A 17,534-nucleotide genomic window follows, 5' to 3' on the forward strand; every position below is an offset into this window, starting at 1 on the left:
TATTGATGACGATTTCGCTCTGCATTAAGCGGAATACGCTTTATGTTGATGATATAGTGATAAATTATGTTTAGAAAATGCTCCAAAAAACTTGCAGAATGTAAAGCATCAATCTGATCAATTAATCAGCAAATAAATTTTGCCGATTGAATTGGAATTCTTAGTTTCTCCAATATTGAAATATATTCATGTAGGTAAATAAGTCTGGGGCCATTAATGAAAGAGTAAATTGGTTCTTCTAAAAAGTAACATTGCTGGCATTGTGTCAACATTAATCCTCAACTAAAGCCCATCCCTGGTAATCTGTCCCAGGTTAAATCCCCAGCATCCCAATTGTATGTGATAGGTTTTTTCACAATACTCACAATCGGTTTTAGGTATTTTCGGAAACGGCGTGGTCGCTGACCCTCGACGCAAACTTAGTTGGTTATTCTTCATTAGATTAGGCATGATTGGTCCGTTATTGTCGCGTTTTTACTACTGACAGTCGAACAGCCATGTTATGTAGCTAGTAAGCAAAACTATCAGGAATTACGTGCGGTGTTAATGCAGCCAATCACCAAGGATAATAAACAATCATAACAGTGCGATATTGTGACGTAACATGGACAGCATTATTCAATAGAATGACAAAAACTTTGAGACTGTGTTTACCTCAGCACAATATGATGGAAAGAAATTTACATGAAATTCTTGGTATGAAGTTTATGTATATGCCGATATTTAGTTGTGTTCTTGGCAACTTCACACACGTGATATTTTAGAGTGGATTCCCCCATTTCAGCAGAAATACGAGGACAAACATTGAAAGCAAATCTATGCATTTTATATAATTTTATCTTCACGACATTACGTATTTATTGTGCATTGTCGCATCGCCTGTAAAAACGACTCTATAAGAAACGCCTATTAAACAATGGTTAATGATCAAGTTGATTTTAGTAATGAGTAATCTTCAGTTTTTAGAGGCGGGTGACGTCACCATCATAAGCTTTTGGAGAAATGTGTTGATGGAACCTGTAAGTACATAATTCAAAAAAACAAAAATTAGAATAGACGCCATATCCGTGAAGTAATTATTATCTTCTTGGAAAAGATTAACGTTTGATTTACTAATTATTAAGTGAAAACAGTTTTTAAACAACCTTTAAGTGAGACCATGGCATCAACGACACCCGTTGTTTGTAAAATTAAAGTTTTGTTGAAAATCTGATGACTTACGTATAGTTTTGCTTTGTATTTTCATGTGAACAAAGGGCACGTAAAAAACGAGCCCAATAAACACAGTGCATGTCGCGATTAAATACTGGATCTGTGGCTCGTCGATGATGGGAGCCAAGATGAGGTAAGCGCAGAAAAGAACAAATATTATTGGGACGAAGATTGGAACCTTTGGACGACGAAAACGCAAATAAAGCATGAAAAAAAGTTAGTTGTAAGTTTGTGCAAACCTTTACTGGGCGATGTGCGTCAGGTCGTTTGTATCTCAAGTACAAGAGGGCTACCGCCGACATTAAGTAGAAGAACCAATTCGCAAAACTGTAGTAGTTGATTAAAGTGTCGAAATCGTTTGGAACAAGCATAATAAGAGCTAAACATCCCTGAAAATTACAAACTGGTAACCAGAAGGATCGCAATTCGCTTTTTAGATTTGGAACAAAATATTCTCAAAACGAAAGTACAAGAAAACAATTTAAATTAATATTCGATAAACTTGCGTTTAGGATGACGGAGGGCGTGGGTGTACATTTCTTAACATGAATCATCGACAGAACTTGGTTAAAATGTCCCTCCCTTGCGGCTACATACGAAATACGGCCAGCTGTGAAGCACGAACCGAGACAGGTACCGAATACTGAAGATGTCACTGAGAGAGGAATGATCCAGACCATTACACCCAGAACTCTCTCACCGAAAGTCTGGAAAATTGTTGTCATGAAAAAATAAATAAGCTGTGTTTGTTATTAAACAGCAGAAAACTGCCAGAAGACGAATAAATTGTTTCCATTATTTTATAAAGGTCGGGATAGTTTATTGCTTTAACGTTTCAAAATCCTGATAATATTTTAAACTGGTAAACACGGGCACCTGTGGAGGGTAACTGTGTATAATAATGACTATGCTTACAGCGCCCACTGCTGGTGACTGTAAAAGTTCCTCCAACGACATCACAGAAAGATACGCGACATTTGTGAGCAAATAAAGACTGGTAACAATGACCATTGACGTAATAATCGCTCGGGGAAGTGTCTTGTAGGGATTCTAACAAAAGGAAAAATCGCATAACAAGATATTTGCATTTTGTTTACATGCAAATTTTACTCCGTTCACCTTTAGTTCTTCAACCACGAAATTCAGTTGATTCCACCCATCGTAAGCCCACAGACCTTGATACAAACCCAACGATATTTCGCGAATTCCTGGAATTGTGCCGCTAAACGCATCGTTAAAGTGTTCGGTGTGTCCTGCGTAGTAAAGGTTATTTACTTTTGACTTTTGATTAGAACAACTGTGTGTTAGAGGTAAAATCAAATTTAATTCGTTCGCTTTCGCTGTTCACAGTCAGATTAAAACCAGGGCAGATCTACAAATTATTTTACGTAACTTTAGCATTTTAATAAAAGTACCCCGAGCAAGAAATGCGATCCCACCGCAAATAACGATTACGAGGCTTATGACCTTGCCCACGCTGAAGAAGGTCACGATACGTGTTGAAAGCTTCACGCTATAGCAGTTGATGAAGACCACTGTGAATATGACCAATGCAGCTACCAGCTTTGACACAATTCCAGTAACATTGTCGCACCCTCCTGCAACAATATTGTTACAGTTTTTTTACAAAAACTTTTACAAAAACTCTGAACAGTTAAATGCTTTTGCTCGAGTATAGTTTCACATTAAAGCATCTAAAATATAATGACAATGTTGCCAAGCAACTTGTAGTGGTCTTACCGTAGGCTGGTGCAAGTGCGTATTTGGAGAAAGTGAGTGCAAGTAACGTCAATGATGATGGTTTGAGTATAATCGTTGCTGTCCAAGCGAACAGGTAGGCAGGGATCGGACCAAAGGCTTCCAGTAGGATGGAAAACTCTCCACCAGATTTAGGAATCATTGTACCTAGTTCACAGTAGCAAAGCGCACCAAACGTGCTGAGGATTCCGCAAGCAAACCACATCTAAATTCGATACATGTTATAAGTTTGGATGCCGCAGTTGTAACAAGGTATTACCGTGACAGGGTGACAAGGTGTTGTACAATTTTAATGCATGATTGTGCAATTGCACTTCTGTAGCTTAACATAAATAACAGTTAACTCACAAGCATTCCGGTTCCTACCGAGCCTCCATTTCGGAACACACCTGAAGGCGATATAAAAATTCCAGAACCTATTGTTGTTCCAACAATCAGGCTAACGCCACCGACAAAGCCGACTTGACGACGAAGTTTTACCGAACTTCCCAAAGAGTTTTCATCTGCAAACAAAGCTATTTCAAATAACTGCAAGATTATGCACAGCAGTTTGTAATACTCATCATTTTCTACCCAACACCCATTTTATGCAGCTCTTAACCTTCTGAATTACTTTTTACAACCAAACATATTTGAAACGCAAAATGATCTTGCAACCAAACAAACAGAATGCACTCAAGAGAAAGTAATAAAAAATGGCGGCGCAACTAATACGATATGATTCAGCTATTAAAAGGAAATGGAGTTTCCAGGACATTGCAGTAGTGTTATATGCTGCTTGCGGTTTTTCAACTGTTGGTTTTTCATTCTCAGTTTAATGTCTGCTCGATATGCCCAATGTAACTTAACTCCTTGAATATTAAACCCTTACCTTCATCTTCTTGAGAAACGTTGTTGTGGAACTCCATAACCATTCAATTATCATCAAAGCAAGCAAGCAAGCAAGCAAGCATGTGCTTTTTATTCAGAGCCTTCACAAAGAGTGGCCCACTTTACTTGTGAGCGAACAATTGGTAGCTGCTTGACACTTTTGTTACATCACACAGTGTGGGTGCTGGCGGGAGAGCAAAACTTTATGGTTAATGATTGTTCAAAAGTTTGTAATTGTATGCTGTCTTAAACGAAAACTGTTTGCACTGTCAAGCTTCGAATATTTGGTGCAACATCAGGTATAGCCTACCTACTCATAATATGCCAAATGATGTTTTTTCGTTCAACAAAATAAAACTATCCCTACACTCGATTGTTTGAAAACGTGACGTGAACGCAACCGCGTAAAACGCGTCATTATACTTTGTGGGTTTACAAAACTTGAACTTTTGCGTAAGAAGGTTTTGTTGCGAATCTCTGCAAAGTTCGAGAGACGCAGTAACGGTTTGACATTTTTTTATTTTCGCCATTAGTGAATGATAACCAATATTAGTACCATACGGCATCTTACAATAGAACATGTATATCACGTGGTATCTGATGACAATATGTAGAAATTTAATGTGAAATGTGGTTTATTACAACCTGCATACATAAAATCTCAAAAACATATACAGCAAAAAGCAATAAAGTTAAACAAGTGTCAGCCAGGGTTTAAAACTCAACGCAGGCGACCGATCACACGTACTTAGGTATCTCTGATGTTTTCAAACATTGTTATGTAAACACTATAATGGGGCCCTGGGTAATAATTATGGGATTGAACAAATAAAGTTTTAATCAACTTGGGAGTCAGGCAATGTAACCAGAAGAAGTTTTTGAAAAAAGACGTTTATGCGACCTGAAAAATACAAAAGTTCCTTGTTGTGATTTCTATGGATTTTTTAATATTATTGGAATAAAAAACGTCATCGTGACCTTGAAAATACTTACGGATAATTTTGCTTCTGACTTTAAAGTGAACGAATGGGAAGTAGAAGCACAAACCCAGTAGAACAGCACATGATGCTATGAGATATTCTACATCTGGTTCATCTATAATTGGAGCAATCACCAAGAAAGTCGACGCAATCACAAATATAATCGGGATTGGAAGAGGGACCTGTGAATATTTTCGTTACATGCAATGGCTAGAGATAATTGTTGTGTTTTTGGCTTAAAACACTATGTTTGGGCTTGTTGGGTTGGAATTTAGCAGGTTTACCTTGAAAGGTCGTGGAAGATCTGGTTTTCGATATCTTAGGAAGAGCAAGGCAGCAACAGCAAGGGAACGAAAAGACCAACTGGCAAAACTCAAGAAATTAAGAATTGTATCAAAATCGGTAACCAGCATCAAAATAGAAATTGCCGCCTGAAAATAGTGGGATTCTATTTACTATTTCCAAGTAACAACTTAGCATCGTGACATTTACAAGAAGTATCAAAGAAGGTGCAGGTGTTAGGGTATGGATGTGAATCATGGCGAGGACTTGATTGAAATGTCCCTCCCTAGCTGCTACAAAGGATGTCCGGGCAGTGGCAAAGCAGAGAGCAAGGCAAGTTCCAAACACTGAACACGCTACTGATACTGGGATTATCCAAGCCATAACGCCAAGTATATTAGCTGCAAATGTCTAAAAATAACAAACGCATGCAAAGATTATTAAATTTTGTCCTTCCAATAAAATACTTTAATATTTTGTTAAATTTTGCACTTTAAATACAGAGCACCATGTACAAACAAATAAACAAGCTATCATAAACCAAAACGTTTTTACCAAGAGTCGGACAAAGCGTGAATTTACTCACCGCTCCTACAGCTGGAGACGCAAGAAGGACATCCAATGACATCACAGATAAATACGCCACATTTGTGAGGAAATAAAGGCCGGTGACAATCAACAATCCAACAACAATCGCTGAAGGAAATATTTTAAAAGGATTCTAAACAAATAACGAATGAGGCTAAATTCAAACGTTGGTGGTTGCCCAAATTTTGTTGCGGGCGTTTGGATGAATAAACGTTTGAAAAACGTCAGACGGGATACAAGTTGGACAAGGTTACTAACCAAAAAATTGCATAGTAATTTGACAGAGTCTTCTTGGTAAAATTTGGTGTAGGTTAGACAGATGATAACGCATGCATAAGGCTGTAACATATTTATATCGACAATAGTAAGCTACGGTTGAAGAAAGTTGGGTCACCTTTATTTCCTCGATGATGTAATTAAGGTTGCTCCAACCTCCAAAAGCCCACAAGCCTTGGTAAAGACCAAGCGAAACTTCTCGTATACCAGGTGGTTCCCCAACAAACGTGTTTTGCAAATGTTCTGTGTGTCCTATAGTCAAAAGGTTATGACTCTGACGATTAAGGATACTTTGTATTCACATCAAATAATAGACGTTGAATTTATTTCACAAGACATGTTGTTTGTGGCACATTTAAATGACCTACTACCCCAGAGATAGTTTAACATCTACTTGCGATTTTGTTTCATACAAAAGTTAATTTGCCCCCAACAAGTGACTCATGCTTTACTAAGTTGTGATCTGCGCAACCATAATGTAAGGTAATAACCTTTGTGTAATGGATTATTGACTAATGATGAGATGGAAGTGTGGCTGACTCACCTCTTGCAAGTTGGACAATGCCAGCAACAATGATAATGGCAAGGCTCAACGTTTTCCCGACACTAAATATGGTGACAACTTTTGAAGAAATTTTGGCACTGTAGCAGTTCAATGCAACCACTGTAAGGATGAGGAGGCCTGCCACCAACTTCATCGCCATTGCAGGAGAATCTCCACAACCGACACCTGGGTATTGACACGTGTACGAAATCATAACATCTGGCCCAAAATTATGTTGAAGGGTTTTGTATGTTATAAAATATATTAGGTTATTTGGTCATCATACAAAATGCATTTAAAACACATATAGACCAAGAATTGGTTGCTTGGGACTGAATGCAGTGATGAAAGTGTGGCTAGTGCAAGGTTACCGAGTGGAGTAACTGTGTACTCAGCAAAGGTAAGGGCAAGTAGGGCGACAACTGCTGGTCTGACAATGAAAGTTGATGTCCACGCAAACAAGTAAGCAGGGATTGGACCAAAACCTTCCAGCAAAATGTAAAACTCTCCACCAGATTTGGGAATCATTGTTCCAATCTCGATGTAACAGAGCGCGCCAAACATGCTGAGAATCCCGCTGGCCAACCACATCTACAGGAAACGCATTGAATGATTAATGTTTTGCCAAACGGCAGATGGATGACAAGTCTTCTTTTTCTGTCGTATGGTTGTCGGTGGTAACTTTTAGGAAACGTTAAAAAAACATTTTATGATTAGGACAGCGTAACCACCCACACCTACCATCATACCGACTCCAACCGATCCTCCATTCTGATAAACTCCTTTTGGTGAAATGAAAATACCAGACCCAATCATGCCTCCAACAACGAAACTAACAGCTCCAAAAAAACCGACATGGCGAGGAATTTCAACAGTTTGTTCTTCTGGTGAGTCTGGAGAAACAAACAAATATGTAAAATACATTCGTGCGGTGACAACTTCGAATCATGTAAATTATTCTATTGGAAAACCGAACATTGTAAACAGTTGTATTGAAGCAACACATTAAGCAGAGCAATATACGCAGCAACAAACATGGTCAGCACCTCGTGTTTGCATGGTGATATGACGTAGCAATAAAAAGCTAAACTACATCGTCACCGTGAATCGTGGCTTGCCTCGGGCAAATATTTGCAGCCATTATATATTGAAACTTGGTACAAACAAATGCGCAAATTGTTTCCAATTTATTAAAATAATTCCAATTTATATGATTTTCATCCTGACCCTACATAAGCAAGACAACCTGTGCCAGAAAGTCGCAACAAATGATTTTACCTTCGTTTCTCGTGTCCGACATCTTTCAACAGTTTCTGACTGCAATGAAAACTTTCCTTCACTTCGGCCTGACTCGCCCTTCTTTCGCTTCGTGTTAATATTTCTATAGTTAGGGTTAGGTTTGTACAAACTCTCGCCTGTTTTCAGTTCCAAATTGTCTCAACAAGGGGGAAGACACCACAGGTGAAGTTTTTTATTTTATGTATTTTAATGTCATAAATGCGACTTGGTGCATACACACACGAGTCACGCTCCGCTGCACAACGGGCATCAAAGGAAACAGGAAACCCAGTGTTTACTTAACGGGCGGAAACTCTCATAACGACTTCCACCCTGAAGTTAGTAAAGTACCATCTGTCTACTTTATGATTACTTGCTGGGATGAATGCGACCAACAACGCTTTCGGGCATGATTACAAGGGCTTCCAGTTCAACGTGGCCCTTACAAACATGTTCCAATGTGTTGTGACCTTGCTGTGGTTGCAGGAGCAGAACGGACAACGGGGCTTGCACAGACAGGTTTCTCTTTAATTCCAAGCCTGTTCAATGCAAGTTCCTAGGCCGGTTAGCCAATGGGCGACAAAGTTGCTCGAGGCTTATTTGGAGTGAACATTGGCGAAAACAGCCGGTAAGTAGCGCTTGCGGCCTGTTTCCAGCAAGTTTCAAAACATAAAACCCTGATCTTTGTTTAACCTTTGTTGCTTTTTTTGTCTTCTTGTTTAGCCCTTTCTTCAATTGTACGCATTTAACGTCCTTTTACAATAATAAAAAAACCCTGATCGTGGTGCGGGATCTGGTGGAGTCGCTGATGGTGACGAAGCAGACATGGGGACATGAAAGTAAGGACTGAATCGTCATCAGCCCTTACTCACATGTTCCGACGTCGGAATCACGTGATTTCATAGCGTGTTGAAGGTTGGTCGGTGCTGCGTGGATCTTACACGAAACGGACAGGATGTCGCTACGTCCGTTCTAATAAGTTCCAAGCAGCAGCACCCAAGCTTTATCTGCAGCCATGTCAGTAGATTCTTGCCCTCGTGCACTACGGAGCACGATGGTTTGGACTGTTTTGTGACAGCCCTTACCAGAATGTTCCATCACACACTGGGCGATTTGTTGCATCCGTAGGGTGGAGCTGAAGAGTCGCGTTGTGAATGCTTCCCGCAACAGCCGAAGCGTGACGGCCTGTTCCGAGGAAGTTTCATGACGCAAACACCAGAAACATCACAAATATCACAAGCAGTTTTTGCAAAATTCCGAAATATGGCGACTTGCTGTGATTGGTTGCGAGTTCAGGCAGCCAATTCATAGCAAGTTCCAAACTTCCGAACGCGTTGTTGGTGAACACCCACGTTATGCCCACAGTCCGATAAACTTGCAGAAAATAATCCGTTCACCTTGAATCACGCCTTGGTATTACTCGAGTTGCTGTGATTGGTTGCGAGTTCAGCCAAACTTCCGAACGCGTTGTTGGTGGACACCCACGTTATGTCCACTTCAGTCCGATAAACTTGCAGAGAATAGTCGCAATATAAAAACGCGGCCCGTTCCTTACAAGTTTCATGAGCTGGGTGGGAATGATCGGGGTCACATTCGTTGCCGGAGAAACATTCGACAGTAACAGAGGAATTTGCAAGGAGGGACTGCACCCCAGCCCTTACTTGCATGTTCCATTGCTCACAGCGAAACCTTCTTGAAAATGTCGAAATTTACACAAACACTGGAAAACTGACTGAATTGGGCCCACTTCGTATCCTGGCCCGTTCCAGTAAGTTTCATGGCGTTTATGCTACTTCTTGTGGTTTAGTTACACAAGGTCTATGGAATCTACAAGACTAGACTGAGTAGAAAGCAGCCTGTTCTTGCAAGTTCCACCAACCCAGTGTGGATGCAATGATTGAAACTCGTCGGATGAATTAGTGGACGCCCAATGTCGGTTTAAATACCTGAAAACTTCTTTCCTGGACATGAGATAAAATTGGAACTCTACAGTTCTAAACAAAAGTTCTTATCAACCGACCCGATGCAAGCCGCGCGAGCGTTCGAAGTCAAACAACAGGTTTCGACCCAAGATAAAGGGTCGCGACAGTGGAAGGCGCAAGCTTGCATTGATAAAGTTTTTCGCAGGTGTGAACACAGATAAGGGCGCTCTAACCTGCACAGACCGACTTGCGCGCTGCAATAGTTACGTAACAAAGTTTAGGATTGTTACGCAACATTTTAGCAGGTCTTGAACGTTCTGACTTTTCTCAATGTCCATGTTTTATCAAATATTTATAGGTTGGACGATAGAGGAGACCCAATTGTTTCATAATCGGAAAAATAAAGTTTTACGCCTGCTTTTATGTGAAATGTTTCCCCTTTTTTCGGACATTTGTGAACTATTTTAATACGGGGCACAATGGACCAAGTGAATGGAATCCACATTATGTTAAGTTTAGTTAACAAACAGCTGCCTACATTCATGCATCGAAGCAAGTTTGTGAGATTTACAACTTGCAGGTGACGTCATTCTTGCTTGGGGCGTCTCATCAACACCCGCGCTTATTTGTTCAGGTTGTTCGCGGTCAGTCGTAAGGTGACATTTTCCAAAGCATTTCTGCACTTTGCGCCATCAACAAGTTGACGACATTTTACAATCCGTCCGACAATTATACGACCTCAGAGTCACAACACGATTACCAGACAGACATTAAGTTGGCCATTTCCCCTCATAACGACCCGCGCTCTACCCGACCAGGTGTTGCCTTACACTTAACTTGTTCAAACCATAATTAAACAAAGGCAACATTTGGGATTTCACCGTGCTTTGGCTCCAAACACACGAGAACACTTGTTGTTTAGTTGACCCCATCTTCCGCTCCTGTTACAAAGTAAATAATATATTCATGTCTTTGTAAATACCATTACTGTTGTTGTGTTGAAACATGCTTAAATGTGATCCGGATCCGAATCTCAACGTCATCAGTGAAGCAGATAAAGAAGAACTCGGCAGTGGAACGGATTTAAAACGACTCCTCTTTTTGGTTTAAAACGTTCCATCTATCTCACAAACCACCCATAAATTAATTTGCTGGTCGCTTGGCATTAACCTGCACCTGTCTAGGTGGATGACACCCCTGAGTGTTGGTGAAGTTGGACACATTTGCCCCCTACTAAGGGTGTTTACATTGGGTGAAATCAACTCTGTTTCTATATTTGCGAAGAATGCTCGGTTTAAGGGTTTCAAACCAACATTGGCTCGCTTTAAAGGAAAACTAAACATATTAATGCCATGAAATACCCGAGGAATTTAACTTGGTAAGGTTCCTTGAAGCAGATATTTACTTTATTGTGTGTTTCGGTGTTATTTCATGATATAGAATAACAGGAAATACAACAGACAAAACAATATTTAGGTTTTCCTTTCAGTCGAGCAAGCAACATAATTTATCACAAGTAGTCGGTCGGGAAGTTCAAGTTTAATCCTTGTTTGTAAATGCGCGGCTTCCTCCACGCATATTTGCTGTTCCGTGTTGTGGGGTTCAAGTTTTGGCCACGGTTCATTGCAGAAGCTCAGAAAACTACGACAGCATCAGACCGTGACGATTCTCCACTTCCACTGGTTTAATGTTGAGGAAGTTGATTGTTTTTTATATATTTTATTATTATTCAAATTTTATAAATTTGTTAATTTTGTGTGGGGGGAGGGGAGGGGAACGAATCGTTGTGAAGTTGGCAAACTTTTCAAATTTTTGTTATGATTCATGACGTCGGGGATCTCCCCTCTTGATGAAAATGTTTGGTCACCGCTTAGGGTAATCCACTCTCAGAGGTTTATCTCCTATATTACTTAACGCCGTCCAAGATACGCCAAGCATATGTTAAATGCGATGTAATCCCAAAATCCGTATCATCATTACAAGTGCATTTCACAAATTGCCGCAATCTTGTCCATTTGCCCGCTATTAATCACCACATATTGAACCCTTCGCTACGAAGCGTCAATATAAGAAGATGAAAATGACCAGACAAGCTGGCGAAAACTAATTTAAAAGGCGCGAATTAGAAACTGATTCAGATTCTGTCGATAAATCAATCGCGCTTCGGTAATTTGTTTTAAAAGAGGACGCACAGGTGGAAACATTGTGACGACATAATGCAACGCGCGAAGGCCAATTTCACGCAAAGGAGTCAAGATGTCAACCCCGTTTATTGACTTCATTGTTTGACGATTTTCAGCCGATTCGAGAATAATGTGAAGACAACAGATTGGATTCCGTTCCTCCCACTGTCTCATAAATACACTTCCCTCATGGGATTCAAATGACGGTGTGACGTTTTCAGCAAGAAAAGTGTTTTGAAATTCAATCTTCCTCTCCTTTGAACATGGGGCGGTTTGTCAAAACATCCAGTGGACGTTTGAAGTCTCACATTTTTGCCCCTTACTTTTCAATCAATCTGTTTTTTTGTTTAAATGTAAGTTGAGTGCATGTATCATGTGGCAATGACGTTTAAGCAAACGTGTTTTGTTAAAGAGCAGCAAAATATGACGCGGTAGATTTACGACGCGTAGCAACCGTAAGTGGAACTAAATGCAATAAAAGTTTATTACTTCAAAGGTCAATATTGTCTTTGTTGTAATGAAATCCAAATAGAAGCATTCTTACTCTGACCAACCTGCCCACAAATCATAAACTTACATAACTTGGTGCCAATAAAACTAATTGAACAATAAATCGTTGCATATTCGATTGATTTTCTCATAAATGTCTGAAGCCTTTGTGTTGGTGTGAGTTGTTGGGTTAAATAATAAGGCGCCAACATTGAGTATTTTCTCTAGAACCATCCGCGAAACACGTAGAGTTTCGAAATTGGATTAATGAAAATTTTACCAAATAATTGTCGCTAGATATTTGAAAATGTTTCCTTCCTTCCAACAGCTTTGTTAAATGCAAATATGAATTTAACGTTTTATAAACTGCAAATTTAAAAAGATATATTTCACCACGATTCCAACAAAACAAATTATTTACAAAACAAGTTTCGCAATGGAATCATCATTAATTAAATAAAAACGTGTGAATACAACGAGGGTGAAGCAAAGGAACGGACAGGAAACTAACTCCACCTTGGTCAAAACAGATCACGCGATAGAGAGTTCCAGTGAACAACGATAAAAGAACACCGTCGCGATTTATTTGGATTATCGCGTTCACCGTTGTTGCGTCACAACAGGTGTGTTGCTTTCGCGAGGACTGTGTGTGGTTGAGAATATCGGGGTTTGTAAACATGCCATCCCGCCCGCAGTAGATCAGAGAGAGGAGATAGATCGACTCGACAGCTGACCACGCCCGAAGCAAATTGTTACGTCACAATTGTAATAATGCTACACGTTACAATAAAAAGGCGAGATTTTATGTGAAAAGATTTTGACAAATTTAGAAAAATTAAGAAACTGCTTCTTCCGATTCTCCCATCCCAAATCTCGCTTTCACGCAATTACCGTGAAAATGGATTCTGGGCCGTCAAGCTCTTCAAACAATTACCGCACGGAAGTAGCGCAACCATCTGAACCCGTTTCACCAATATTGGTGAATGTATGAACATTCCAATCAAATATACGCTCAGAAAGCGAATGGAGTTGTTTGTAACGGAATAAGCCATTGCACGCGTCTGGCCCCATATTTTAAGTGCTATCATATTCTCATTCCGGAAGCTTTAGTCAGAGATAGGCGAAATAATCGGTTTTAAACGCGAAACTATCGACCCGAGGCGGGCTGGGGGTTTGAACCTTGAACCTCCAGCCCGACACGAACTGAGGCCAATATGTAAAGCTGGCATAAGCTCGATGGGAGATTTCGTGCGAGATAATCATGGATTTAACACATTTGCCGATCATTTCACGCGCTTTAGGAGATTGTTTGAATGAGATGATAAAAAGGATTTAACCCCATAACAAAGATGCCCTGGATTGCCGCTGGTAAAAGATTCTGCTGTTTGTCAAACGAATAAATGTGATTATTTATGTAGTGAACAGCCCTCAGTTCCATGAATGCTTTAAAGTTTCAATTTCCCAACAAAGTTTAGGATGCGAAATTGATTCCGGGGAAAAATTCACGAACTATGAAAACATTAAAAATCTGTGGCCGGTTTAAATACTCTGCTCGCAACAGGTGTGGACACACCGATATTGAACCGGAATCGTTGACTCATCAAAACATACCAGACAAGTTTGAGTAACATGAGCTGTACCTGGAGGCTTGCTCGTTATCTTGCTTAACTTTTGCGGCATTCCGTGCGTAATTCATTATTTCACCAAATTATGTTTCCTGTTTTGTTGCATCAAGTATTAGGTGTTCACCCTAATCACACTCCATTACAGAGGTATCTTCACATATGATGGAGCCGATTTCCATGATGCAGAATTTACCAAGACCGAATAACCGGAAAATCTCACTTGCAGAATCTCACAACCGAATCTAGTTTAATCCATTTATGTGGACAAACACAATACATGATAACAAAACGGAAACGAAGAGGCGCGGGAACAGATCGAGGCCGTCTCGTCCATCGGGTTGGCGCCTCAAACAAAACTAATAAAAACAGGATTTTCGCACCCAAATCCTTGGTGTGTATTAGAGGCATGCGAACAATGAAGAGGTTTGATTTGACGTAAAACCCAAGAGGGCAAACCGGCTTTCACTCCTAATGGCGTTTTTAAATGAGATGTCAACTCAAAAAACAACACATGCATCTGCATGCGATCAATTCCCGTGCCACAATATACACAACCACGAAAAGTTTTATAAATTATTTTCATCCCTAAATTTTAATTTACCCAAAGTTTTACTTGAACTTTTCATCCATGCGTATGTTTACATTTGTTTGACGAGGTTGGAAGAAGTTCCAGAAAGCATGTTTATCTTTATAACGAAACCTTGATCCTAATTCTCTCCCGCAGGCTTAAAAGGTCGCCAACAAGTTTACAAAGCATAGAAATCAAATCCCCTTTGTTTTAAAGGTTGAACAGTTGCTGCTGATTGGACGTCACCTGCTACTCACATGACACCAAGTTCACACATGAAAAATATCACGTGGAGACGAAATAAGAATAATAGAACCGCGCGATTGATTCTTGATTGTCATTAAGTAACAATGGGTCGATTGTTCAAATGATTGTTAATTACACTTACCGAGGTTCAGTTGGCAAATTGATTGACATCTGTGTTAAACTGCTGAATCACATTTAAATTTTTGGTTTGTAAGTTTTACTTGGCGTTGTGATTAACATGGCTGCAATGTGAATGTCAATGATGGAACAAAGTAGGGGAAACACCGAGAAGATTGGTGAAAAGACGTCCAGTAAAAATTTATTGTATTTCATACAGAGTTTATAAGAATTCTGGATATAATATTTGTTGTAGAGGTTTTGATGGATTTCGCCAACGCCAATCTGTTTTGGAGCAAATTAATGAGCGTTTGTAGAATTTCTCCTGCGTAAATAATCAAACATGGCAGTCGATGTTTGCAAGGCAGAAATTCATCAAAACCGCTTTGTCCTTAAATAATCACGCTGTGTCGCGTCACGTGACATGCAGAGAGGGGAAAAAATGTTGGTCCCTCATAACCGGCGAGTCTGGTGGAAGTTCATTCAGTTCGACAGCTTCGAGCGAGGCGACGTGTAAAATAACACAATATCATACGTATGTTATGTGGATAGTAGAAAGATAGTAGAAATGAATCAGGTTGAATCAGGTTTTGTGTTTTTGAGATGAAAGTGAAAATTTCTAGTCAGACACAATTGCATGCGGAAGTAATTAACCATAACAGTATCCAGTGTTTATTTAATGTCGGGAACTCCGTCAACTTCTCGATGCAAGTTGATTCGGAAAAGAAGTTGATTATTAATTCACAATAGTTTCGCCTAGAAGTAGATTTCCGGCGAGACGACTGAATCCTCAAACTTTTACCACAAATCTTTCAGTAGAAAGTTCAATGTTTTTACCTGAAAACGTCAGATCGAGTTAACTTCATTTTTGACATTAAAACGTTCTGAAACCAAAGCAGATTGTTGACCCCCCCACATCCGGATCCAAATTATTACAACGAACGCAGAAAACAAAAAGCGTAAAATTAACAAATTAGGAACAATTAAAGCGACAGACTTTTGTCTGGAACTCTCTCTCTCTGAGTAAAAGTAGCGAATTAGTGAAAGTGCCGAGACGTTTCACAACGCGTTGAAGGTGTTAAAGAGAGAGCGAATGTAAACAATGGGTTGCAGAACAGGTGTTTGTGTCTGATGTAATATTGAGGTTATTCTACCCGAAGAACCCGAACATTCTATTTGTTTTGTTTTAATATTTCTCTTTTAATTTTTTCCAGAAACTTTAGAACTTAAAGTAAAAAGAAATGCCGCGTCCTGGAAGAGATTCGTACGGCGACCAAAAACCTCCTTATTCTTACATCGCATTGACCGCGATGGCGATCCAATCGTCCCCGGATAAAATGATGAGTTTGTCGGATATTTACCGATACATCATGGATCGTTTTCCATTCTACCGGAAAAATACGCAGCGTTGGCAGAATTCATTACGTCACAATCTCTCATTTAACGATTGTTTCGTAAAAGTGCCGAGACGTGGAGACCAACCAGGAAAGGGAAGTTTGTGGGCGATGCATCCAACATGCGGGGAAATGTTTGAGAACGGAAGTTTCCTCAGACGAAGAAAAAGATTCAAAACCGAGGATTCCAAGAACTACCCCCCCACATTCCAACCCGGGTTCCACAATCCACCAAACGGGGCGGGGAACGTTCCATTGGTCAGCGAACGGTCTATGTTTCAGAGGGGGTTCCCCAATCACCCCAGTTATCCCGTCTTCTCCCATCCAAGCGCCCCCATGTTCCCCCAAATACCACCTTCCGGTAGTTCCCCCAACACAGCGGCAGCGGTTGCTTACTTCCAAACCGCCATGATGGGATACAGGAATGCAATGGCGTCGCTCTCCATGAGGGGGATTCCCCCTCATCCTATGGTTAGGGGGTTTCCCTTCCAACATTCAAACGCATTACGTCGATATTTTGCTCCTAGAGACGACGATCCGAATTTCCACCCAAGTGTCCGATGTGGCAGCGACACGAGCAGTGAAAGCAAATCTGTTTCATTCGATTCTGGACGCTCTGGAACGGGAGAGAATTATCCCTTCGGACAAAACTCTTCGAGCGATGAATCGACCGACAGAACAATCGCTAATTCCAAAACTATCAACTTTTCGATTGACAACATTATCAGCGGCCGGTATTCCCCCAAACACACGAACAAACGTGGAAATTCTTCATCAACTCGAAAGCGTGTTGCAAGCATCGAAACCTTAACTCCGACAAAAAAACTTAAACTCGAGAGCGGAGTTAGTTCAAGTGACGTCACAAAGGCGATTGATGATCAAAATGGGGAGGGATTGTCACAATTGGAAGCTCGATTGAAGTTTGGGCCGAGGTCGAGCACTCCGAAGCACGAACCACATCCGGGCCAGCAGAAGCAGGGAGACAAAATATCAAATCTGTCTTTAGCTTCAGGAAGTTTCGCTGCTTGCAACTTACCACAACCTTCCAGAAGTTCAGGAGTCGCGACGAACGCGGGCGTCCCCTCCCCACATGCGTACACAGCATTCGCGCAACTCAAACGTTTCACTGAACTTCAGGTCCAGTAATAAATCCACCACATATTTCGTTCCACAAATTTTTGGTCTTTGTTTCGCGTATTATC

The 17,534-nt window shown here is 40.4% G+C and overlaps 3 protein-coding genes across 4 annotated transcripts; 1 reads left to right on the top strand and 2 right to left on the bottom strand.

The window, feature by feature from the left end:
• Positions 1-804: 804 nt before the first annotated feature.
• On the bottom strand, positions 805-3,978 carry LOC145898425 (b(0,+)-type amino acid transporter 1-like). 2 transcript variants are annotated; one of them, XM_082986870.1, is made up of 10 exons: positions 3,842-3,978; positions 3,319-3,473; positions 2,953-3,175; positions 2,628-2,810; positions 2,332-2,465; positions 2,128-2,262; positions 1,719-1,919; positions 1,452-1,601; positions 1,222-1,390; positions 805-1,017 (listed from the first exon to the last, which is right to left on the bottom strand). In XM_082986870.1, the coding sequence occupies exons 1-10, from the start codon at positions 3,882-3,884 to the stop codon at positions 956-958; spliced, it is 1,455 nt and encodes a 484-aa protein (XP_082842996.1). In that variant the 5' UTR covers positions 3,885-3,978; the 3' UTR covers positions 805-955. The 2 variants fall into 2 exon arrangements, with proteins under 2 accessions (XP_082842996.1, XP_082842995.1); XM_082986869.1 differs by having other exon boundaries at positions 3,319-3,485; positions 3,842-3,939.
• A 618-nt stretch (positions 3,979-4,596) lies between these two features.
• LOC145898927 (b(0,+)-type amino acid transporter 1-like) lies at positions 4,597-7,849 on the bottom strand. Its single transcript, XM_082987599.1, has 10 exons — positions 7,789-7,849; positions 7,252-7,403; positions 6,882-7,101; positions 6,511-6,696; positions 6,085-6,218; positions 5,689-5,823; positions 5,313-5,513; positions 5,105-5,251; positions 4,834-5,002; positions 4,597-4,741 (listed from the first exon to the last, which is right to left on the bottom strand). Exons 1-10 carry the CDS (start codon positions 7,808-7,810, stop codon positions 4,677-4,679), a joined length of 1,431 nt encoding a protein of 476 aa, XP_082843725.1. The 5' UTR covers positions 7,811-7,849; the 3' UTR covers positions 4,597-4,676.
• An 8,330-nt stretch (positions 7,850-16,179) lies between these two features.
• LOC145899812 (uncharacterized) lies at positions 16,180-17,478 on the top strand. Its single transcript, XM_082988727.1, has one exon. The coding sequence runs from the start codon at positions 16,180-16,182 to the stop codon at positions 17,476-17,478; it is 1,299 nt and encodes a 432-aa protein (XP_082844853.1).
• Positions 17,479-17,534: the final 56 nt, after the last annotated feature.

Source organism: Ascidia mentula, chromosome 4 (assembly GCF_947561715.1).
Source record: "Ascidia mentula chromosome 4, kaAscMent1.1, whole genome shotgun sequence".
NCBI lineage: Eukaryota > Metazoa > Chordata > Ascidiacea > Phlebobranchia > Ascidiidae > Ascidia > Ascidia mentula.